Source organism: Gopherus flavomarginatus, chromosome 1 (assembly GCF_025201925.1).
Source record: "Gopherus flavomarginatus isolate rGopFla2 chromosome 1, rGopFla2.mat.asm, whole genome shotgun sequence".
In the NCBI taxonomy this organism is placed as follows: Eukaryota; Metazoa; Chordata; order Testudines; family Testudinidae; genus Gopherus; species Gopherus flavomarginatus.
The window spans coordinates 323,055,564-323,076,140 of NC_066617.1; the positions used below are offsets into that span (position 1 = coordinate 323,055,564).

Here is a 20,577-nt window from a genome sequence, read left to right on the forward strand (position 1 = left end):
GACCTCCTTCTTATGATCCTCTTCGTCTTCTTCTGTTGTGTTTTCTCTTACCACCACCACCTCCTCCTCTTGTCCTGTCTGGCAAGGCCTCCTCCAGCAGCTACTCCGCCTTCACTGCAGCACTGAGTCTCACAGTCTCAGACAGCGGAGCCCAAGAGAAGGGGAGAGGGTCTGCCAGCCAAGCCAGTCCTAGCAGCTCTGCAGATAGCGCAGCATGGGGCTTGGGCAGTGAATCCAAAACCCAAAATCCCACTTAAAATCACCTCCTGTGATCTTGGAAATCAGAACTGCATTTGCTACAGAAGTGTTGGAGAGAAACACCCTGCCACTAAATACAAATCACAAACATAGCAAATTTCCTATGTTTGTGATCAGTATTTAGTTACACACACACACACGCGTGCACACACACACACACCCCCGTGGGGGGCAAGCAGTAGAAAGTAGGAAGGTTTTGGGTGGGCAAGAGTAGCCTGGTGAAGGAGGGCGAATGCAAATGGAGTAAGCTGAGTGGGTAGAAAAGTTTAAAATAAGTCTTGATTTTATTTTTGAAGGGTGGTGCCCCAACACCCTGTATACATGAACTGCCACTGGTATCTATGTCTGTATCTATCTGTTGTCTCTTCTCTGGTACTTAGATTGTACGATCTTTGGGACAGGGACCATCTTTTTGTTCTGTGTTTGTACAGCACTGAGCACAGTGGAGTTCTATTCCATGATGAGGGCTGCTAGGCACTATGGTAATACAAATTAATAATAGTAACTGGATTCTAGACCTGCACTTACAATGTGGTCATTCTCAAGGAGGGTCCTGCACCATTCTTTTATGCCAGTGATACACATACCCCTAGGGACAAGCAGAGGTCTTCTGGGGGTACATCAGCTCATCTAGATATTTGTCTAGTTTTACAGCAGGTTATATAAAAAGCAATAGCAAAGTCAGTACAAACTAACATTTCATACAACTTGTTTATACTGCTTTATATACTATATACTGAAATGTAAGTACAATATTTATATTTCAATTGATTTATTTTATAACTGTGGTAAAAATGAGAAAGTAAGCATTTTTTCAGTAATGTTCTGTGACATTTTTGTATTTTTTATGTCTGATTTTGTAAGCAAGTAGTTAAGTGAGGTGAAACATGGGGGTATGCAAGACAAATCAGACTTCTGAAACGGGTACAGAAGTCTTGAAAGGCTGAGAGCTACTGTTTCATGCCATATGCAGAAGAATATATTTATTTCCCAGAGGGAAAAAAGAGTTGGAGTGAGGGAGTTGGAGCCTTGCAGAAGAGTTGGTATGCCATTGAAGTGCTCCACTTCTGAACAAATTTAGAACCAGATTATTCTACCTTACTCAAGTTGAATAGTGCTTTACTTTGCAAGTAGTCCCCTTTATCTGAGAGGCAATGTGTAGAATGAAATATTAATCATTGTGAGCAAGGGTGGCAGAATTTGGCCCTTAACTGGTGAAAACAGCAGATTGGGGATTTTCTTTACTCAGCTGTTGGCAGAACTGAATCATAGAATCATAGGAGTGGAAGGGACCTTAAGAGGTCATCTAGTCCAGTCCCCTGCACACAAGACAGGACTACGTATTATCTAGACCATCCCTGACAGGTGTTTGTCTAACCTGCTCTTAAAAATCTCCAATGATGGAGATTCCACAACCACCCTAGGCAATTTATTCCACTGCTTAACCACTCTGATAGTTAGGAAGTTTTTTCCTAATGTCCAACCTAAACTTCCCTTGTTGCAATTTTGGCCCATTGTGTCTTCTATCCTCAGAGGTTAAGGAAAACATTTTTCCCTCCTTACCGTCACAACCTTTTATGTATTTGAAAACTGTTATCATGTCTCATCTCAGTCTTCTCTTCTCTGATTAAACAAACTCAAATTTTTCAGTCTTCCCTCATAAGTCATGTTTTCTAGACCTTTAATCTTTTTTTTCTCTCTTCTCTGGACTTTCTCGAATTTGTCCACATCTTTCTTGAAATGTAGCACCCAGAACTGGACACAATACTTCAGCTGATCCTAATCAGCTTGGAATAGAATGGAAGAATTACTTTTTGTGCCTTGCTTACAACACTCCTGTTAATACATCCCATAATGATGTTTGCTTTTTTTGCAACATTGTTGACTCATATGTAGCTTGTGATCTACTCTGACCCCCTTTCTGCAGTACTCCTTCCTAGGCAGTCATTTCCCATTTTGATGTGTGCAACAGATTGTTCCTTCCTAAGTGGAGTACATTGCATTTGTCCTTATTGAATTCCATCCTCTTTACTTCAGACCATCTTTCCAGTTTGTGCAGATCATTTTGAATTTTAATCCTATCCTCCAAAGCACTTGCAACCCCTCCCAACTTGGTAATGTCCACAAACTTTATAAGTGTACTCTCTATACCATTATCTAAATCATTAATGAAGGTAGTGAACAGAACCGGTCCCTGCGGGACCCCACTCAATATGCCCTTCCAGCTTGATTGTGACAGTAACAAAACAGTAGATGAAAGAGAAAAAGCAGCTTTACTTTTGTTTTATTCGATCAGCAACTTGCAAATAGCAAGCCAAAGTTTTATCATATTTTCCATTCGTTGGGCCTGAACTTGCTGTCAGCAGGAGTTTTGCCACTGACTTCAGTGCAAGCTGGATCAGGCCTCATAACAGAAACTGTAACCATTTTTTTTAAAGAATACTGTTAGTTTGAGGGCAGATTATCATCTCATGCTAATTAACCTGGCATCTAATTACCATGGTGATTGCGGGTACTATAAATAGCTATATACATAAATCAGATCTTTTGTGCCACAATCACCGCAGAATAGAGTTGCAGTTATAGCATGGTTCTGCTCCCAACCTTTTACATACCATGGGTGAAGACTGACTGGAAGTTTTAAAAAATGAAATAGTTTTCATTCCTGTGTATGTTTCATTAGCAATAAGCAAAACCAAATCACCATGTACTAGTACAATCTCTTCTAGTGGCAGCTGGGAATTTTCTCCTTTTCTGCTCATCACATACTTTTCTTGAATAACCACAAATTAAACCATTTTGGAATGACTAGTACCAAGCAGCTTAAATGCTGATTCAGTGGAAAATGTGTCACTTTTTCTCTGGCTTGGTTATCTGGCTTGTTTTGGATAATGAAAGTGTTTTATGCTGTAGACACACTAGCATTGATCTGTTGTGTACTCATTCATTCTCATGTCTACTGCTGAAAATTAAGAAGGTGGTTAACCAAAACTTTACCTCCTACTCATGTTTACTAAAATCATAACAGGAAGTGAAAAAACATAGACATATGAATTGTCAGTTACAAATGCACTTCTTGGAGCATCTTGGAACATGCCCTTACAGTAATTGTTGATATAGGTGAAATATATCAAAATGAATCCCTTTTTGAAAATCAGATTACTAGACAGCCTACTTTCATTAAAGGGACAAAGTGGGTGAAGTAATATCTTTTATTTGACCAATAAACAGAAAGAGACAAGATTTCCAGCTCCACAGAGCTCTTCTTTAGGTCATTGAAAGGGTAATATCTAAATATGCTGGCTAATGAATGGGAGAGTTCATCCACATTTTTGTCCCCTTCCTGATACAAGCATAGTATCTGCTTTTGCTGCTGATCTCCCTTCTCCCCCACCAGCAACAGGAGAGTGAAAATGATGTCATTCTTGTCAGATTCCCTGTACCCTATACAGTTGGGAATAGTCTTGTTAGTTTCATTCTGCTGCTGCTCATGGAAAGCTATAAGGCGGAGTACAACTCCAGGTAGACAGCACTGCAGTGCTTTAATTTTGATTAACATTTATAAAGAAATTTTCATTAACACCATAAGGGCTAGAAACATTTTGGACAGATTAAATTGACATTTTAAAAGGACAGTTGAAATATTTCTGAAACTGATTGATTAAGCCCTCTTCTCCTTCTAGGAAAGTTTCTGACTCACCAAGAAGTAGTGGTTTTTCAAGCCCTGAATTTTAACACTTTCCTTCACTTTAGTACAATCTCCTTTTGTATCCTGTTGTCTCCCTCTAAGTCCTCCACAGAGTGTTGGCCCCCCATTTCTTTTACAGATCTTCATTAAGGGCTGGGGTTTGAGGCTTGCTTTATTGGTCAGAAGGTTAAAGTGGAACTATAATAAACTGATTTAGCTTTTTGAACAGTAAAACAACCCACAAGTTTGTTTATGAGGCGCTGCTGAAAACACAAGGACTAGATTGTGGTGAATGTATGGGATACAAACATCTCTATACTCCCCTTTTGGTCACCTTAGGGAGTAGCTGAAGAAATGAGGACTAGTAGCAGTCAAGACAGATAAAAGGAGATGAGATGTAAATGATGTGGGAGGAAAACCATTAACAATATTTGAGGGTGTTGAATGGATATTTGGAGCAACAAGTTGGTAAAGTGATACAGAACATTTCATATCTAGGTTATGGTTTCAAATCCAGCCCATGTCCCTAGTGACCCTTGAATGACTGTTCAGTATTCTGTGGGAAATGAATTGCTGATGTCAATCTAGTTCCTGCTGGACAGGAACCCCTGTCACAAAGCAAACATCGCTCACAGCACACACTTATTGGCAGTATCAGCAGGGCCGCCCAGAGGATTCTGGGGGCCTGTGGTCGTCAGCGGCGGGGGGCCCCCACTTCGGTGGTAATTTGGCGGCAGGGGATCCTTCTGCCCCGGAGTGGAAGGACCCCCCACCGGCGAAGACCGGGAGAGGAAGAAGCTCCGGGGGCCTGGGCCCCGTGAGAGTTTTCCGGGGCCCCCAGAGCGAGTGAAGGACCCCGCTCCAGGGGCCCCCGAAAAACTCTCGTGGGGGCCTCTGTGGGGCGCAGGGCCTGGGGCAAATTGCCCCACTTCCCCCCCTCTGGGTGGCCCTGAGTATCAGTAGGAAAACAAATTAAATGGGTAGAGAGGCAGAAGCATCCATCTTCCCTAGAGGCTTTCTGTCTCCCAATAAAGGTTGAGACGCATGGGAGTTTGGAGTTGCAAAAATCTGTATGGTTTCTGTCTCTGCTCTACCATTACTGTAGATGAATTTGGGACTTGACAGTAGAGCAGGGCCGGCTCCACCTTTTTTGCCGCCCCAAGCGGTAAAGAGAAAGGAAAAAAAAGAGAAACCTGATTGAGCTGCCGCCAAAGAGGAAGAGAAGGAGTGAAGGACTCGCTGCCGAATTGCCACCGAAGACCCAGGCATGCCGCCCTAATAACGGACAGAATACCGCCCCTTTCTATTGGCCACCCCAGGCACCTGCTTCCTTTGCTGGTGCCTGGAGTCTTCTACAAACACTGTGTTCTCTCAGGATTATTGGGAACAATACAGAAAAACTATTTCAGAGCAATACTGTATTAAAATGTAAAGCTCAGATAGGAATTCAGGCAAATCTCAATTATTCTTTGAGACAACAGCCCTATGCAAAAGCTTCTGCACAGATCATCCTGGGATTGTTAAAACTAACTGAGCAGTAACACTGGTTCCATCTGTTTGTTGCTTTTAGCCCCCAGTCTCTGGGTAAGGATGATATAACAGGTTCTGTTTTGATTTAAACTACATAGGGATCTCTGTTAATGTTCAATGTGACAGTTTCTTACCAAGCTAGGTACCTGGTAGGGTGCAAGGCAGGGGTGCCGGAACAGGAGAAGAGGTGGCATCTTACGGGGAAGAGGCAGTGCAGGAGCAGGGCCTCAGGGAGAAAGGGAGGCAGGGCTGCAGGGGCAAGGAGTGGTGGGGGCAGGGCCGTGGCTCAGGTACCAGTGGCCCCCCCACTTTTAGTGAGCTTTCACTGCTTCTGGTGCAGGGCACTCACTTTAGATACCACTAACCCAAGCGCTGGCACTGATGCACAGACATAAGAATTTAGGAACGGCCATACTGGGTCAGACCAGTGGTCAGTCTAGCCCAGTATCTTTTGACAGTAGCCAATGCCAGGTGCTTCAGAGGGAATGAACAGAACAGATAATCATTAAAGTGATCCATCATCCATTCCCAGCTTCTGGCTAACAGAGACTAGGGACACATAGCATGGTTTTGCATCAATGCTCATCCTAGCTAATAGCCCTTGATGGACCTACCCTACATGAATTTATCTAGCTCTTTTTTGAACCCTGTTATAGCCTGGCCATCACAACCTCCTCTGGCAAAGAGTTCCACAGATTGACTGTGTGTTATGGGAAGAAATACTTCCTTTTGTTTGTTTTAAACCTGCTGCCTATTAATTTAATTTGGTAACCCCTTAGTTCTGGTGTTATGAGGAGTAAATAACACTTCTTTATTTACTTTCTCCATACCAGTCATGATTTTATACACCTCTATCATATGCCCCTTTAGTTGTCTCTTTTCCAAACTGAAAAGTCTGTCTTATTAATCTCTCCATGCACAGAAGCTGTTCCATACCTTCTCAGTTTTGTTGCCCTTTTCTGTAGCTTTTCCCATTCCAATATATCTTTTTTGAGATGGATGGCCAGATCTGCATGCAGTATTCAAAATGTGCATGTACCAGAAATTTATATAAAGGTAATATATTTTCTCTTATTAGCTATCCGTTTCTTAATGATTCCCAGTATTCTGTTAGCTTTTTTGACTGCCACTGCACATAGAGTAGACATTTTCAGAGAACTATCTACAATGACTCCCAGATCTCTTTCTTGAGTGATAACAGCTAATTTACACCCCATTATTTTATATGTATAGTTTGGATTATCTTTGCCAGTGTGCATTACTTTGCATTTATCAACACTGAATTTCATCTGCCATTTTGTTGCCCAGTCATCCAGTTTTGTGAGATCCTTTTGTAACTCTTCGCAGTCTACTTTGGCCTTAACTATCTTGAGTAGTTTTGTATCATCCGTAGGGTGACCAGATAGGGGATGGTGGGTGCCTATATAAGAAAAAGCCCCCAAAATCAGGACTGTCCCTATAAAATCAGGACATCTGGTCACCCTAATCATCTGCAAATTTTGCCGTCCTACTGTTTATCCTCTTTTCCAGATCATTTATGAATATGTTGAATAGTATTCAGGGCTGGCACTTCCATTAGGCGACCCTAGGTGGTTGCCTAGGGCGCCAGGATTCAGGGGGTGGCATTTTGTGCTCTCTCCACGGGGCGCAAGGGAGCTTCCGGTTCCGCTCCCATCACGCCACTGAAGAAGGACCTTCTACCAACGTGCCGCGGAAAACAGTGGCAGGCCATTGAGCAGCTCAATGGCTGCTGTTGTTGCCTGCGGCATTTTGGCGGAGGGTCCTTCTTCGGCGGTGTGACGGGAGTGGAACTGGAACTCCTGTGTGCCCCGTGGGGAGCGTACAAAATGCCTCCCCCTGAATTCTGCCTAGGGCACCAGAAACCCTGGCGCCGCTCCTGATAGTACTGGTCCCAGTACAGACCGCTAGGGGACACCACTATTTACCTCTCTCCATTCTGAAATCCGTCCATTTATTCCTACCCTTTGTTTCTTATCTTTTAACCATGAGAGGACCTTTCCTCATATCCCATGACAGCTTACTTTGCTTAAAAGCCTTTGGTGAGGGACCTTGTCAAAGGCTTTCTGAAAATCTAAGTACACTATCCACTGGATCTCCCTGGTTCACATGCTTGTTGACCCCCTTCAAAGAATTCTGGTAGATTGGTGAGGCATGATTTCTCTTTACAAAACCATGTTGACTCTTCCCCAATAAATTGTGTTCATCTGTGTCTGATAATTCTGTTCTTTTGCCTAGTACTGAAGTTAACCATACTGGCCTGTAATTGCCAGGATCGCCTCCGGAGCCTTTTTTTAAAAATTGGCATCACATTAGCTATCCTCCAGTCATCTCTTCAGAAGCTGATTTAAATGATAGGTTACATGAACCACAGTTAGTAATTCTGCAATTTCACATTGAGTTCCTTCAGATTCTCCAACACAGTCGTAATTAACAAAGGTTGCAACTAAAAACTACTTACATTCGTTCAGAAAGCCTAATGGGTACCCCCTTCTGCCCAACTCCCTTGAGCTTTGTCCCTGCTCCCAGTGAAGTGGGGAGATGGGCAGCCACTGGTGGTCTGCTAAGGGCTAGAGAAGGAAAGGGACTGCAGCATTCACCAGTGTTGTGGGGAAGGGGAGCCCCCAGCCACTTGATTTTCTGGCTGTTTGGTCTGAGGGGATCCAGGACCTGAAGCTGCTCCCTGGCTGATCAGGGGCTAAGGAAGTGAGACCCCTCCTCTGTGTGCCAAAGGATTGACTGCCAGAGTGAGAGTTGTGGAGGAGGTGATCCTGAAAGTGGGGAATGAGGAGGGAGAGGAGGAAAGGGAATGGGGATGGGGAAAAGGGGAAGGAAAGAGGTGCTGGGGAGGGGGGATAAATTTGAGTTATGCCAGGCAGTTGTTACACTCGTAAAACTAGAAGGGAACAGTGGTTGCCAACCTTTCTTTGAAGCAGTGGTCCAGGGGAGTGGGGGAAGGGCTGACACCTCCACCCCCTTGGTGCATGGGTCCTAGGGAGTAGGGGAAGGGCCTTGGAGCATGATTTCCTACTTGGGGAGTCCCCTGAGGAAAAGAACAGGGGACACTGTAGGAAGGGGGCGATGCCTTGCTGGTGCCATCTCATCATGCCTAGGTGAGGGTGTTGGTGGGTGAGTTCTCCCCTGGGGTGGTCTGAAGCCCCCTCCCACACACAACGGGCACCTCTGCTGGGGGCGGAAGTGGGGCTCCCCCCCAGGCTGATTCCTGGCAGATAGCAGCGGAGCCCTCCCTTCTGTGAGCCTGCTGTGGCCAGGGAGTGGTGCTCTGCAAGGAGTGGTGGCAGGTCCCCCTTACATGGTTGTGGGGTTTCCCCTGCCACTAGCACCCCAGCAGGTGGGGGCTGCGGTGGTGGGGTTGAGGCAGTGCAGGGAGTTGGCGGGGCGGGGGGGCATGCTGAGAGGGAGCCCAGGCCTTGCAGGGCTGTGTAACTGATTAACAGAACATCCCTACGGTGTTTCAGCTGATCTATTCGGATAGTAAAGACCAAAACTGCTCTCAGCTGGGGCAAGTTCCTGCCGCTCTTACTGGGACCCTGGGAGCCGGCCGGGGACTGGTGCTTGGAAGTCTCTGCCAGGCTCGGGAATGGCCCGCACAGACGGGAGCGATCTGCCCTTCGCCGCAGAGCCTGGCGCCAAGGGGCTGCGGGGATAGCCCGGCGGGAAGGCAGCGAGAGCGCAGAGCCCCCGGTGCGCTGGGAGGGGAGTAAGTTGCTGTCCATCTGTTCCGTGCTCTAGGCGCTCCGCGAGCGGGGCCGCAAGGAGCCAGGCTCGGCTCGGCTCGGCAGGGAGGGGGAGCGGGAGCAGGGCGAGCCGCGGGGAGAAGCGCACAGGTTAGCCGAGCCTCCCGGAGCTGCCGTGACGCGGGGGAACGCCTCGTGCCGCGGGTCTGACACACGCACCCAGCTGCCGCTGCCGGTGCCTGGCTGCCCCGCTGCTGCCGCCGCCGCGCGTCCCGGGACGCCTGAGCCACAGCGGGCGCGGAGCGGGACCTGCCGTGGGGAGCCCGCAGTGATGCCGGGGGCTCGACGATGAGCGGCAAGCGCGGGTCTGCCCAGCCCCAGCTCCGGCGGTCGTTCAGCGAGCAGCTGCGGGACTCCACCGCCAAAGCCTGGGATTTACTGTGGAGAAACGTCCGCGAGAGACGGCTGGCAGGTCAGTCCCGCGCGCTCTGAGCGGGGGAGTGAGAGTCCCTGCCCTGGCTCCCCTCCGGCGCTCCTGCCGGAGCAGTGCCCGCTGCCAGTGGGGTCCTGTCCCGGCCCTGCTCAGGCACTCACCTGTCTGGCGGCTCGCGCTGTGCAACAGCAACTCCGCTCGCTCTGCGGGGGCCGGGGCATTGGTGCGGGCTGCAGCTGTGGGAGCGGGGCTATACAGCGGAGTGGGTGTGCATTAGTGCCTAATACAGCTAGTGAACACAGCTGTGTGCTCCGGCCAGCGCTTTGTGCGCCTGCTGGGTGGTTGGGTGTCTGCCCTCTGCCCAGTTTTGGTCTGTGTCCCCTCCCTATAGTGTTGTGTGTGCACATTACACCCGGTGTCCCCTCTCTATAGCGCTGTGTGTGCACATTACACACCCACCTCCTCTACAGCTGAAGTATCAAAGTGCTCTTGCTTTGTTTTTGTAACTTTGAAAAGTTCCTGTATGTGACAGCTCCTCAATTATTGATGGCTCTTTCAGGTACTATTAGCAAACCCAGCAGTAAGAAGTGAGACAGATCCCGGTATGGAGGAGGCAGGGAGATCCCTCCCCTGGATATTACAGAGCCAGAGCAGGTCATGGGGAGGGCAATCCATTCCCATGCCCTTCCTCACCCACCATGGGGACAGTAACCCAGTCATATAGAGCATTGTGAACTCGACCCTCAGCTGGCTAAGCGAGTGGGATTCAAAGGAGGTGGAAACTGAGGGAAAGGTTTTTGTGCGTGGATGGTAGGGAGTTTGAATTAAAACCTGGATAACACTGCACTAAAGGCAGCAAAGAGTCCTGTGGCACCTTATAGACTAACAGACGTCCCATACATGGGACAAAGTGGGTATTCACCCACGAAAGCTCATGCTCCAAAACGTCTGTTAGTCTATCAGGTGCCACAGGACTCTTTGCTGCTTTTACAGATCCAGACTAACACGGCTACCCCTCTGATACTGCACTAAAGACATCTCTCCTTGCAGGATACTTCAGAATTACCAGAGCCAAATTAAGAAGTAAACTGCCCAATTACATCCCAACATCCACCCATTATATTTCTAATTATTGGGGGGTTGGGGCTAGATTTTCAAATGTATTTAGGCACCTAATGATGTAAATAAGCTCCTAATGGGATGTTCAAAAGTGCATAAGCAGGTCAGGTGCCTGACTCACTTTGCAATCTGTCTGCAACTTTTGGGACCAAGATACCTTTGAAAATCTGGCCCCTAGAATCTTAATCCCTCAAATCAAGTCAGAGGAGACTCAATAAATCGTCCCCTTCAGGAGTGACTCGAGTCATTCTGAGAACAAGAAGGCAGTAGCATGTTGATTTTACACATCTAAACAGATGATTAGTTAATGTTCATAAAACACATTGAAGATGAAAAGATGTAGATGGCACCAAGATAATTTAATACACTATCAATGCAAGGCAAATGTGTCAAATGTAATGAAGATTAATTTGCAAAACATGGATTCTTCAACTACATTCTATTGTCTTGTAGATCGTTTGAAGGACATCATCTAGGACTTTGTAACATGCTGGTATTGAAGTATATTGGGCACATTTTTCTAATGTAGGCATCTAAATTGTGCCCACAAAATGTCCACAGATTCAAATACTTAAAATAATGGATACAAATTACATGCTTGTTTTTGAAGACTTAGTACAGACTATTTGGCTATGACAAAGAACTTGTATTTGTGGAGTAATATCTGGTTGTGGGTAGGGACACAGCCCTGGAATCCTGCTTGCTTATTTCTAAACTTGATAGTTCTGAGAAAGCATAAAAATAAAGAATATTAATATCTCCTTACATGTAATCTGGTTAGCGCTTTGTTAAAAGCACATGCCAGCAGAGCATTCAGCTGGGACACTGGGTTAGCCATCTTCTGTCAAACAGACCTCAACTACTGCTTGAGTGAGCAGAAGGCCTGGGCAGACTGCCACAGAGCAGCAGCCAACTTTTTAAAGGAACTTGGATTAAAATTGATGGAGTCAGGCTTTTTAGCTAAAGTGGCTGTAATACTCAAGTCCTGACTTAATGCACTGCCATAATTTATATGTTATTAATTCCATTATAATATGCTGGTGAGTTTGTGGTAAAGATGCCCTTTATCTGATTCATTTGGTTCATTTGACAAGATAACAAAACGTGTACGAATAATATCTGTGGAGCTAGCAGATTCCAAATATACCCTTTTCCTCAGATGGTTTTATGTGTCTTGGCTTTCTGCCCTTGCATTTGTATTTATTTGTCTTTGTGTTTATCTTAGTCTTGGCCTCTGTGGCCTCAGTAAATATCCCTGTGGCCTTTCTTCCACTTTTCATTAATGAAAGGCATGGAATTTAGGCTGGTCTAAATATGTCCTTATTTGCTGGCTGGCTGATCAGCTGCCCATCCGTAGTAATAAATAAGACCACACTGGAGGTGAACAGTTGTCCAACTTTCCTTCTCCCCAAAGCTCATAATTTATGCTGCAGCCCTGAATGACAATCACACCAGCAGTCCTTGAAAGTTAACTAGGGATTCAGAAGACTGACAGAGGCAGGAAGAATACTTTTAACCCTTAGCTTGCTGGTTTGTTTTCTTTTCCTGACTTCCAGCGAAACAAAGGTTCAAGAAACAGTTATATAGCAAATCATCATCATCATTATGAGTGAAAGTAGAAGAGGTTTGGGGGCTCTTATGTATTTATTCCTTTGTCTTACAGAAGTGAAAAAGTAATTTAAGTCTCACATTCTCCTCCCATGCGAGGCCCACATTTAAGGCACCCTTTCATCCACTGAATGGGCTATTGGCATTAACATGTGTTGTAGGGGAAACCAGCTGCTACTTCCCCTCCCATGCAGTTGGCCAACAAATGGATGAGCAAGAGCAAGGAGTGGACAGAGCCTTGGCTCTACTCCTCTCACTGCTCCAGGCAGCACAGTGAGGCTGCAGTGGAGGGGGAAGGAAGTTATGCTAGGAAGGGGCTTATGGAGTGTTACTTCCTCCCCACCCCTTTGAGCCAGGGTGATTAGGAAGCAGAGTGTGACTAAGAGTAACACTCTGGTTTCTACTCTGCTTCTGGTAGTACTAGGCAATTATGCCGTGCTCCTTATTCAGGCTGGATTGCAGGGTGCAAAATCAGCTCTTACTCTTTTCTTCTGTTTATTAGATTAGTGGGTATACTTAATATAATGATCTAAGTGGGCTTTTAGTAGTTTCTGTGCTTATTATTCTTACCTAGGCAGCAGGGCCAGCATAATCCATTAGGTGACCTAGGCGGTCGCCTACGGCACTAACATTTGGGAGGCGGCGACCTCGGCGGCCAGACCTTCCACCGCTTCTGTCGGGGATGGCATTTCGGGGGTGGGACCTTCTGCCGCCTAGGGCAGCAAAAACGCTGGCAGCGCTCCTGCTAGGCAGGTCATGTTCAGGTAAGATTCTTGTTACACTAACATTTTCATTTGTTTAGAATTCACTTACAGGTTCCTTCTCTGGTGTGACTTTGTTATTGTCAGTGTCAATTCAAGACTGGAAAAATAAATTGTCATTACTTTTGAGAGATTTATCAAATACACTATTGATTAGATGACCTAATTTTTAAAGACTATCTAGTACACTGGAATTTACTCTAAAGACAATTCAGTGGAGAAGTTTAGGCCCTGATGTAGCTACCTGTTTAAGTCCAATTGAAATCAGTGATCACTAAATTTAACCATGCTTTTAAATGCTTTGCTGGATTGGGGCCATGATGATCAGATTGTCCAAAAGACCGTATATAGAAAGACCTTGGATAGTTTTAATCTGGACCATCAGACTACCACATTTGAAGAATGACTGACTGAAATTCATTTCTCTATGGATTTGAGTGTTTTTCTTCACATCTTGAAACTCAGTTATATTGGGTTGTTTTTTGTTTTTTTTAAAACTGAAAGGTGAGCGAAGCCCACAGGTAAGTGGGGAACATGGAGACCTGGGAGATGGGTTGGAAACAAGAGGGAGCGTGGGCTATAATGGCAGAGAGAAAGGAAGGTCACGGCAAAACTGGGAGTCAAGATCAAACCAGTATCTTAGAGGCCTATATACAAATGCAAGAAGTATGGGTAATAAGCGGGAAGAACTGGAAGTTCTAATAAATAAATACAACTATGACATTGTTGGCATCACTGAAACTTGGTGGGATAATACACATAATTGGAATGTTGGTGTGGATGGGTATAGTTTGCTCAGGAAGGATAGACAGGGGAAAAAGGGACGAGATGTTGCCTTATATATTAAAAATGTACACACTTGGACTGAGGTGGAGATGGACATAGGAGACGGAAGTGTTGAGAGTCTGTGGATTAGGATAAAAGGGGTAAAAAACAAGGGTGACGTCGTGCTAGGAGTCTACTACAGGCCACCTAACCAGGTGGAAGGGGTGGATGAGGCTTTTTTTTAAACAACTAACAAAATCATCCAAAGCCCGAGATTTGGTGGTGATGGGGGACTTCAACTATCCAGATATATGTTGGGAAAATAACACCGCGGGGCACAGACTATCCAATAAGTTCCTGGGCTGCATTGCAGACAACTTTTTATTTCAGAAGGTTGAAAAAGCTACTGGGGGGAAGCTGTTCTAGACTTGACTTTAACAAATAGGGAGGAACTCATTGAGAATTTGAAAGTAGAAGGAAGCTTGGGTGAAAGTGATCCTGAAATCATAGAGTTTGCAATTTTAAGGAAGGGTAGAAGGGAGTACAGCAAAATAGAGACAATGGATTTCAGGAAGGTGGATTTTGGTAAGCTCAGAGAGCTGATAGGTAAGGTCCCATGGGAATCAAGACTGAGGGGAAAAACAACTGAAGAGAGTTGGCAGTTTTTCAAAGGGACACTATTAAGGGCCCAAAAGCAAGCTATTCCGATGGGTAGGAAAGATAGAAAAGGTGGCAAAAGACCACCTTGGCTTAACCACGAGATCTTGCATGACCTACAAAATAAAAAGGAGTCATATAAAAAATGGAAACTAGGTCAGATTACAAAGGATGAATATAGGCAAATAACACAGGAATGCAGGGGCAAGATTAGAAAGGCAAAGGCACAAAATGAGCTCAAACTAGCTATGGGCATAAAGGGAAACAAGAAGGCTTTTTATCAATACATTAGAAGCAAGAGGAAGACCAAGGACAGGGTAGGCCCACTGCTCAGTGAGGAGGGAGAAACAGTAACAGGAAACTTGGAAATGGCAGAGATGCTTAATAACTTCTTTGTTTTGATCTTCACCGAGAAGTCTGAAGGAATGCCTAACATAGTGAGCACTAATGGGAAGGGGATAGGTTTAGAAGAGAAAATAAGAAAAGAGCAAGTAAAAAATCACTTAGAAAAGTTAGATGCCTGCAAGTCACCAGGGCCTGATGAAATGCATCCTAGAATACTCAAGGAGCTAATAGAGTAGGTATCTGAGCCTCTAGCTATTATCTTTGGAAAATCATGGGAGACGGGGGAGATTCCAGAAGACTGGAAGGGGACAAATACAGTGCCCATCTATAAAAAGGGAAATAAAAACAACCCAGGAAACTACAGACCAGTTAGTTTAACTTCTGTGCCAGGGATGATGATGGAGCAAGTAATTAAAGAAATAATCTGCAAACACTTGTAAGGTGATAGGGAATAGCCAGCATGGATTTGTAAAGAACAAATCGTGTCAAACCAATCTGATAGCTTTCTTTGATAGGATAACGAGCCTTGTGGATAAGGGAGAAGCGGTGGTTGTGGTATACCTAGACTTTAGTAAGGCATTTGATACGGTCTCGCATGATATCCTTATCGATAAACTAGGCAAATACAATTTAGATGGGGCTACTATAAGGTGGGTGCATAACTGGCTGGATAACCGTACTCAGAGAGTAGTTATTAATGGCTCCCAATCCTGCTGGAAAGGTATAACAAGTGGGGTTCCGCAGGGGTCTGTTTTGGGACCGGCTCTGTTCAATATCTTCATCAACGACTTAGATGTTGGCATAGAAGGTATGCTTATTAAGTTTGCGGACAATACCAAACTGGGAGGGATTGCAACTGCTTTGGAGGACAGGGTCAAAATTCAAAATGATCTGGACAAATTGGAGAAATGGTCTGAGGTAAACTGGATGAAGTTCAATAAAGATAAATGCAAAGTGCTCCACCTAGGAAGGAACAATCAGTTTCACACATACAGAATGGGAAGAGACTGTCGAGGAAGGAGTATGGCAGAAAGAGATCTAGGGGTCACAGTGGACCGCAAGCTAAATATGAGTCAACAGTGTGATACTGTTGCAAAAAAAGCAAACGTGATTCTGGGATGCATTAAGAGGTGTGTTGTAAACAAGACACGAGAAGTCATTCTTCCGCTCTACTCTGCGCTGGTTAGGCCTTAACTGGAGTATTGTGTCCAGTTCTGGGCATCGCATTTCAAGAAAGATGTGGAGAAATTTGAGAGGGTCCAGAGAAGAGCAACAAGAATGAATAAAGGTCTTGAGAACATGACCTGTGAAAGAAGGCTGAAAGAATTGGGTTTCTTTTGTTTGGAAAAGAGAAGACTGAGAGGGGACATGATAACAATTTTCAGGTATCTAAAAGGGTGTCATCAGGAGGAGGGAGAAAACTTGTTCAGCTTAGCCTCTAATGATAGAACAAGAAGGAATGGGCTTAAACTGCAGCAAGGGAGATTTAGGTTGGACATTAGGAAAAAGTTCCTAACTGTCAGGGTAGTTAAAGACTGGAATAAATTGCCTAGGGAGGTTGTGGAATCTCCATCTCTGGAGATATTTAAGAGTAGGTTAGATAAATGTCTATTAGGGATGGTCTAGACAGTATTTCGTCCTGCCATGAGGGCAGGGGACTGGACTCGATGACCTCTCGAGGTCCCTTCCAGTCCTAGAGTCTATGAATCTATGCACCGTTACATATACTACTAATTATGTAAATTACAAGATTTTCCACATTTTAAGGACAATTTTTAACCTGTTGATTTTGGGAAACTTTCACGGGAGAGTGCATCAGCTACTTTGTTAGAAGCTTCTGAAATGTGTTTGAATTTTAAAATCAAAATTTTGGAGAGCTAAACTCCATCAAAGCAGTTTTTTCTTGTTTCCCTTGGCAGTATGAAGCCACTTAAGCGCAGCATGGTCAGTTTGTAGCTGGAACCGCCGTCCCCAAACGTATGGGCATAGCTTTTCCAGGGCATACACAATGGTTTAGCATTCTTTTTCACTGATTGACCAGTGGCTTTTCCTCTTAGACAGTTTCTTGCTGAGAAACACGACAGGATGGAAGTTTTGATCCGGTCCTTCCTGCATTAAAACTCTCCCACACCACGCTTAGATGCATCTGTGGTTACTAGGAATGGTTTGTCAAAGTGTGGGGCCCTTAGCACAGGGTCAGACATGAGCATTGCCTTAAGCTGGGTAAAGGCCTTCTGACACTCATGAGTCCACTTAACTGCATTCGGCTGGGTCTTTTTGGTCAGGTCTGTTAGTGGGGCAGCGATTTGGCTGTAGTGTGGTACAAATCGCCTGTAATACCCGGCCAAGCCTAAGAAGGATTGGACCTATTTCTTTGACCTTGGGACAGGCCACTGTTGGATAGCATCCACCTTGGCCCATAGGGGGTTTATGGTTCCTCGACTCACCTGGTGTCCCAGGTAAGTCACTCTGTTTTGGCCTATTTGACACTTTTTGGCCTTAACAGTTAGTACTGCCTGCCTGATGCGCTCAAAGACTTTTTCCAGGTGTTCTAGGTGTTTGGGCCATGAATCAGAAAAAATGGCCACATCATCGAGGTAGGCAACTGCAGATTCTCCCAATTCTGCTAGGAGACCATCCACAAGTCTTTGGAAGGTGACAGGTGCATTTCGCAACCCGAAAGAAAGCACATTAAATTCATACACCCCTGCATGGGTGGTGAAGGCTGACCTTTCTTTGGCGGGTTTATCTAGCAGTACTTGCCAGTACCCCTTGGTTAAGTCTATTGTAGAGATGAACTGGGCACGTCCCAACTTTTCCAATAGCTCATAGGTGCGTGGCATTGGATAGTTGTCAGGACGAGTTACAGCATTTAGCTTATGGTAGTCCACGCAAAAGCATATTTCCCCATCTGGTTTGGGTACCAGAACCACTGGAGATGCCCATGCACTGGTAGATGAGTGTATTATACCCATCTGTAGCATGTTTTGGATCTCCCGTTCATAGCAGCTTGGGCATGAGGAGACACCCGGTAGGGTGGGGTTCTAATGGGGTGAGCATTACCTGTGTCAATGGAGTGGTATGCCCGTTCAGTCCATCCTGGGGTGGCTGAGAACAATGGGGCGAAGCTAGTGCACAGCTTCTTGATCTGTTGCCGCTGCAGACGTTCCAAGGTTGTGGAGAGGTCACCTCTTCCACGCAACCGTCACTCTTTTCTTCATAGTAGACACCTTCAGGCTACTCAGCGTTATCTTCTCCCTGGACTGTAAACTGACAAACCTTTAAGTCTCTGGAATAAAAGGGCTTGAGAGAATTAACATGGTACACTTTAGGCTTTAGGGAGGAATTGGGAAATGCTATGAGATAGTTAACAGCTCCCAAGCACTCTTGGACTGTGAATGGCCCTTCCCATGCCGCTTCCATCTTATGGGCCTGTTGCGCCTTCAAGACCATAACCTGGTCTCCTACCTTGAAGGAACGCTTTCTGGTATGTCTGTCATACCAGGCCTTTTCCAGAAAGAGCATCTGTTAGGTTTTCTTTAGCAAGGGCTAAAGAATATCGGAGGGTGCTTTGTAGGTTGCTTACAAAGTCTAGAATGTTAGTTCCTGGAGAAGGCGTAAACCCCTCCCATTGCTGCTTCACCAGCTGTAATGGCCCCTTAACCTCATGGCCATATACAAGTTCGAATGGTGAAAACCCCTAACCTGGGATGTGGTACAGCCCTGTAGGCAAAAAGCAACTGCTGCAACACTAGGTCCCAGTCATTGGAGTGTTCATTTACGAATTTATGTATCATGGCCCCCAAAGTTCCATTAAACCTCTCCACCAGGCCATTGGTTTGATGGTGGTAAGGGGTGGCAACCAAGTGATTCACCCCATGAGCTTCCCACAGATCTTTCATGGTTCCAGCCAGGAAATTAGTTCCTGAATCTGTAAGGATGTCAGAGGGCCAACCTACCTTGGCAAAAATGTCTGCTAAGGTCTGGCACACAGTTTTAGCCCTGGTGTTGCTTAGAGCTACTGCTTCGGCCATCAGGTAGCAAAGTCCACAAAAGTCAATATGTACTGCTTTCCTCTTGGGGGGTCTTTTTTGGGAAAGGACCCAGAATATCCACATCTACTCGCTGAAATGGGACCTCAATTATGGGGAGTGGCTGGAGAGGGGCCTTGACCTAGTCTTGGGGCTTTCCCACTCTTTGGCACACCTCACAAGACCAGACATAATTGGCAACGTCCTTGCTCATCCCCTCCCAGTGGAAGGACTTCCCCAACCTGTTTTTGGTTCTGTTCACCCCAGCATGGCCACTGGGATGATTATGGGCTAAGCTTAAGAGCTTTCCCTGGTACTTAGTTGGAACTACCAACTGTTTTTGAGGATGCCAGTCTTCCTGTTGTCCACCAGAAAGAGTCTCCTTATATAAAAGTCCTTGTTCTACAACAAACCGGGATCGGTTAGATGAGCTCAGAGGCGGTGGGGTGCTCCGTGCCGCCGCCCAAGCTTTCTGAAGGCTGTCATCTGCTTTCTGCTCAGTCTGGAACTGTTCCCTTGAGGCTGAAGACACCAGTTCCTCCTTAGACTGTGGACTTGGGCTTGGTTCCTCTGGAAGCGATGTAGGTGATGAGGTTGTTTTTGTTGCTGGTGAACCGCTCTCCACTGGTGCACCAGGTGGTATTTCAGGCTCTGGCTGAGCCTCTTGGGTATGGTTGTCTGCTGCTTCTGCCAGTTCAGGCCCGCTGGCGCCCTCTGGTGTGGGGGTTGGAGATGGGTTTGCAAGCGCTGGCGTCAGTGCTGGCAACGGTTCTGGTGCTGGTTGCTTTTCCAGTTCCGGTTCTGGGACTGGAGGCACTGTGGCTGTTGCAGTTGTTGGCAGGGGATCCGGGTCCACCACCTCTGTCTGGATCTCTGGTAAGACAGACGGGGCCCTTGTGGATGGCTCAGGAACAGGGATGGGTCTGGAACCTTTCCTGGTTTGGCTGCGTGTAACCATTCCCACCCTCTTGGCCCACTTTACTTGGTTGGCCAAGTCTTCCCCCAGTAGCATGGGGATGGGATAATTGTCATAGACTGCAGAAGTCCACATTCCTGACCAGCCTTTGTACTGGACAGGCAGTTCAGCTGTAGGCAAGTCTACAGCTTGTGACATGAAGGGGTAAATTGTCACTTGGGCCTCTAGGTTGATGAACTTGGGGTCCACTAAGGATTGGTGGATAGCTGACACTTGTGCCCCCGTGTCTCTCCACGCGATAACCTTCTTTCTGCCCACTCTCAAGGTTTCCCTTCACTCTGAGGGTATTTGAGAGGCATCTGTGCCTGGGGATCTTTGGTGTGATAGTGGTGTAATGAACTGCATTCGGCTGGGGTTCTTGGGCCAGTTGGCCTTTATATGTCCCAGTTTATTACATTTAAAGCATCGCCCAGCTGACTGGTCACTGGGCTGAGGTGGGTTGCTGGAGACTGGTGAGGTGGGACAATAGGGAGTCTAGGGCTTTCCTTGGGTTGTAGGTGAGGTCTTGGGTTGCCCTTGATGATAGGGTTTGTCTGTTTGTCCCCTGTGATATTCGCTCCCCTTGCTAGTAGCTTTTTTCTTTTCTGCCACTTCCACCCATCTGGCTCCAATCTCCCCCGCCTCGGTTACAGTTTTGGGCTTCCCATCTAGGATGTACCTTTCTATTTCCTCAGGAACACCCTCTAAGAA

General features: G+C 46.0%; 1 protein-coding gene across 4 annotated transcripts in view; it reads left to right on the top strand.

The window, feature by feature from the left end:
* The window catches only part of STARD13 (StAR related lipid transfer domain containing 13), a 393,039-nt gene that overhangs the window by 135,368 nt on the left and 237,094 nt on the right, over window positions 1–20,577 (top strand). For 2 of the 4 annotated variants that reach the window (XM_050937157.1, XM_050937158.1), the window contains exon 1: window positions 9,487–9,664. The exons of the other annotated variants lie outside the window; for them this stretch is intronic. In XM_050937157.1, the coding sequence (XP_050793114.1) occupies window positions 9,541–9,664 (124 nt within the window). In that variant the 5' untranslated portion in view covers window positions 9,487–9,540. Of the gene's footprint in view, window positions 1–9,486; window positions 9,665–20,577 lie in introns of those variants that run through there. 4 annotated transcript variants of the gene reach the window in all.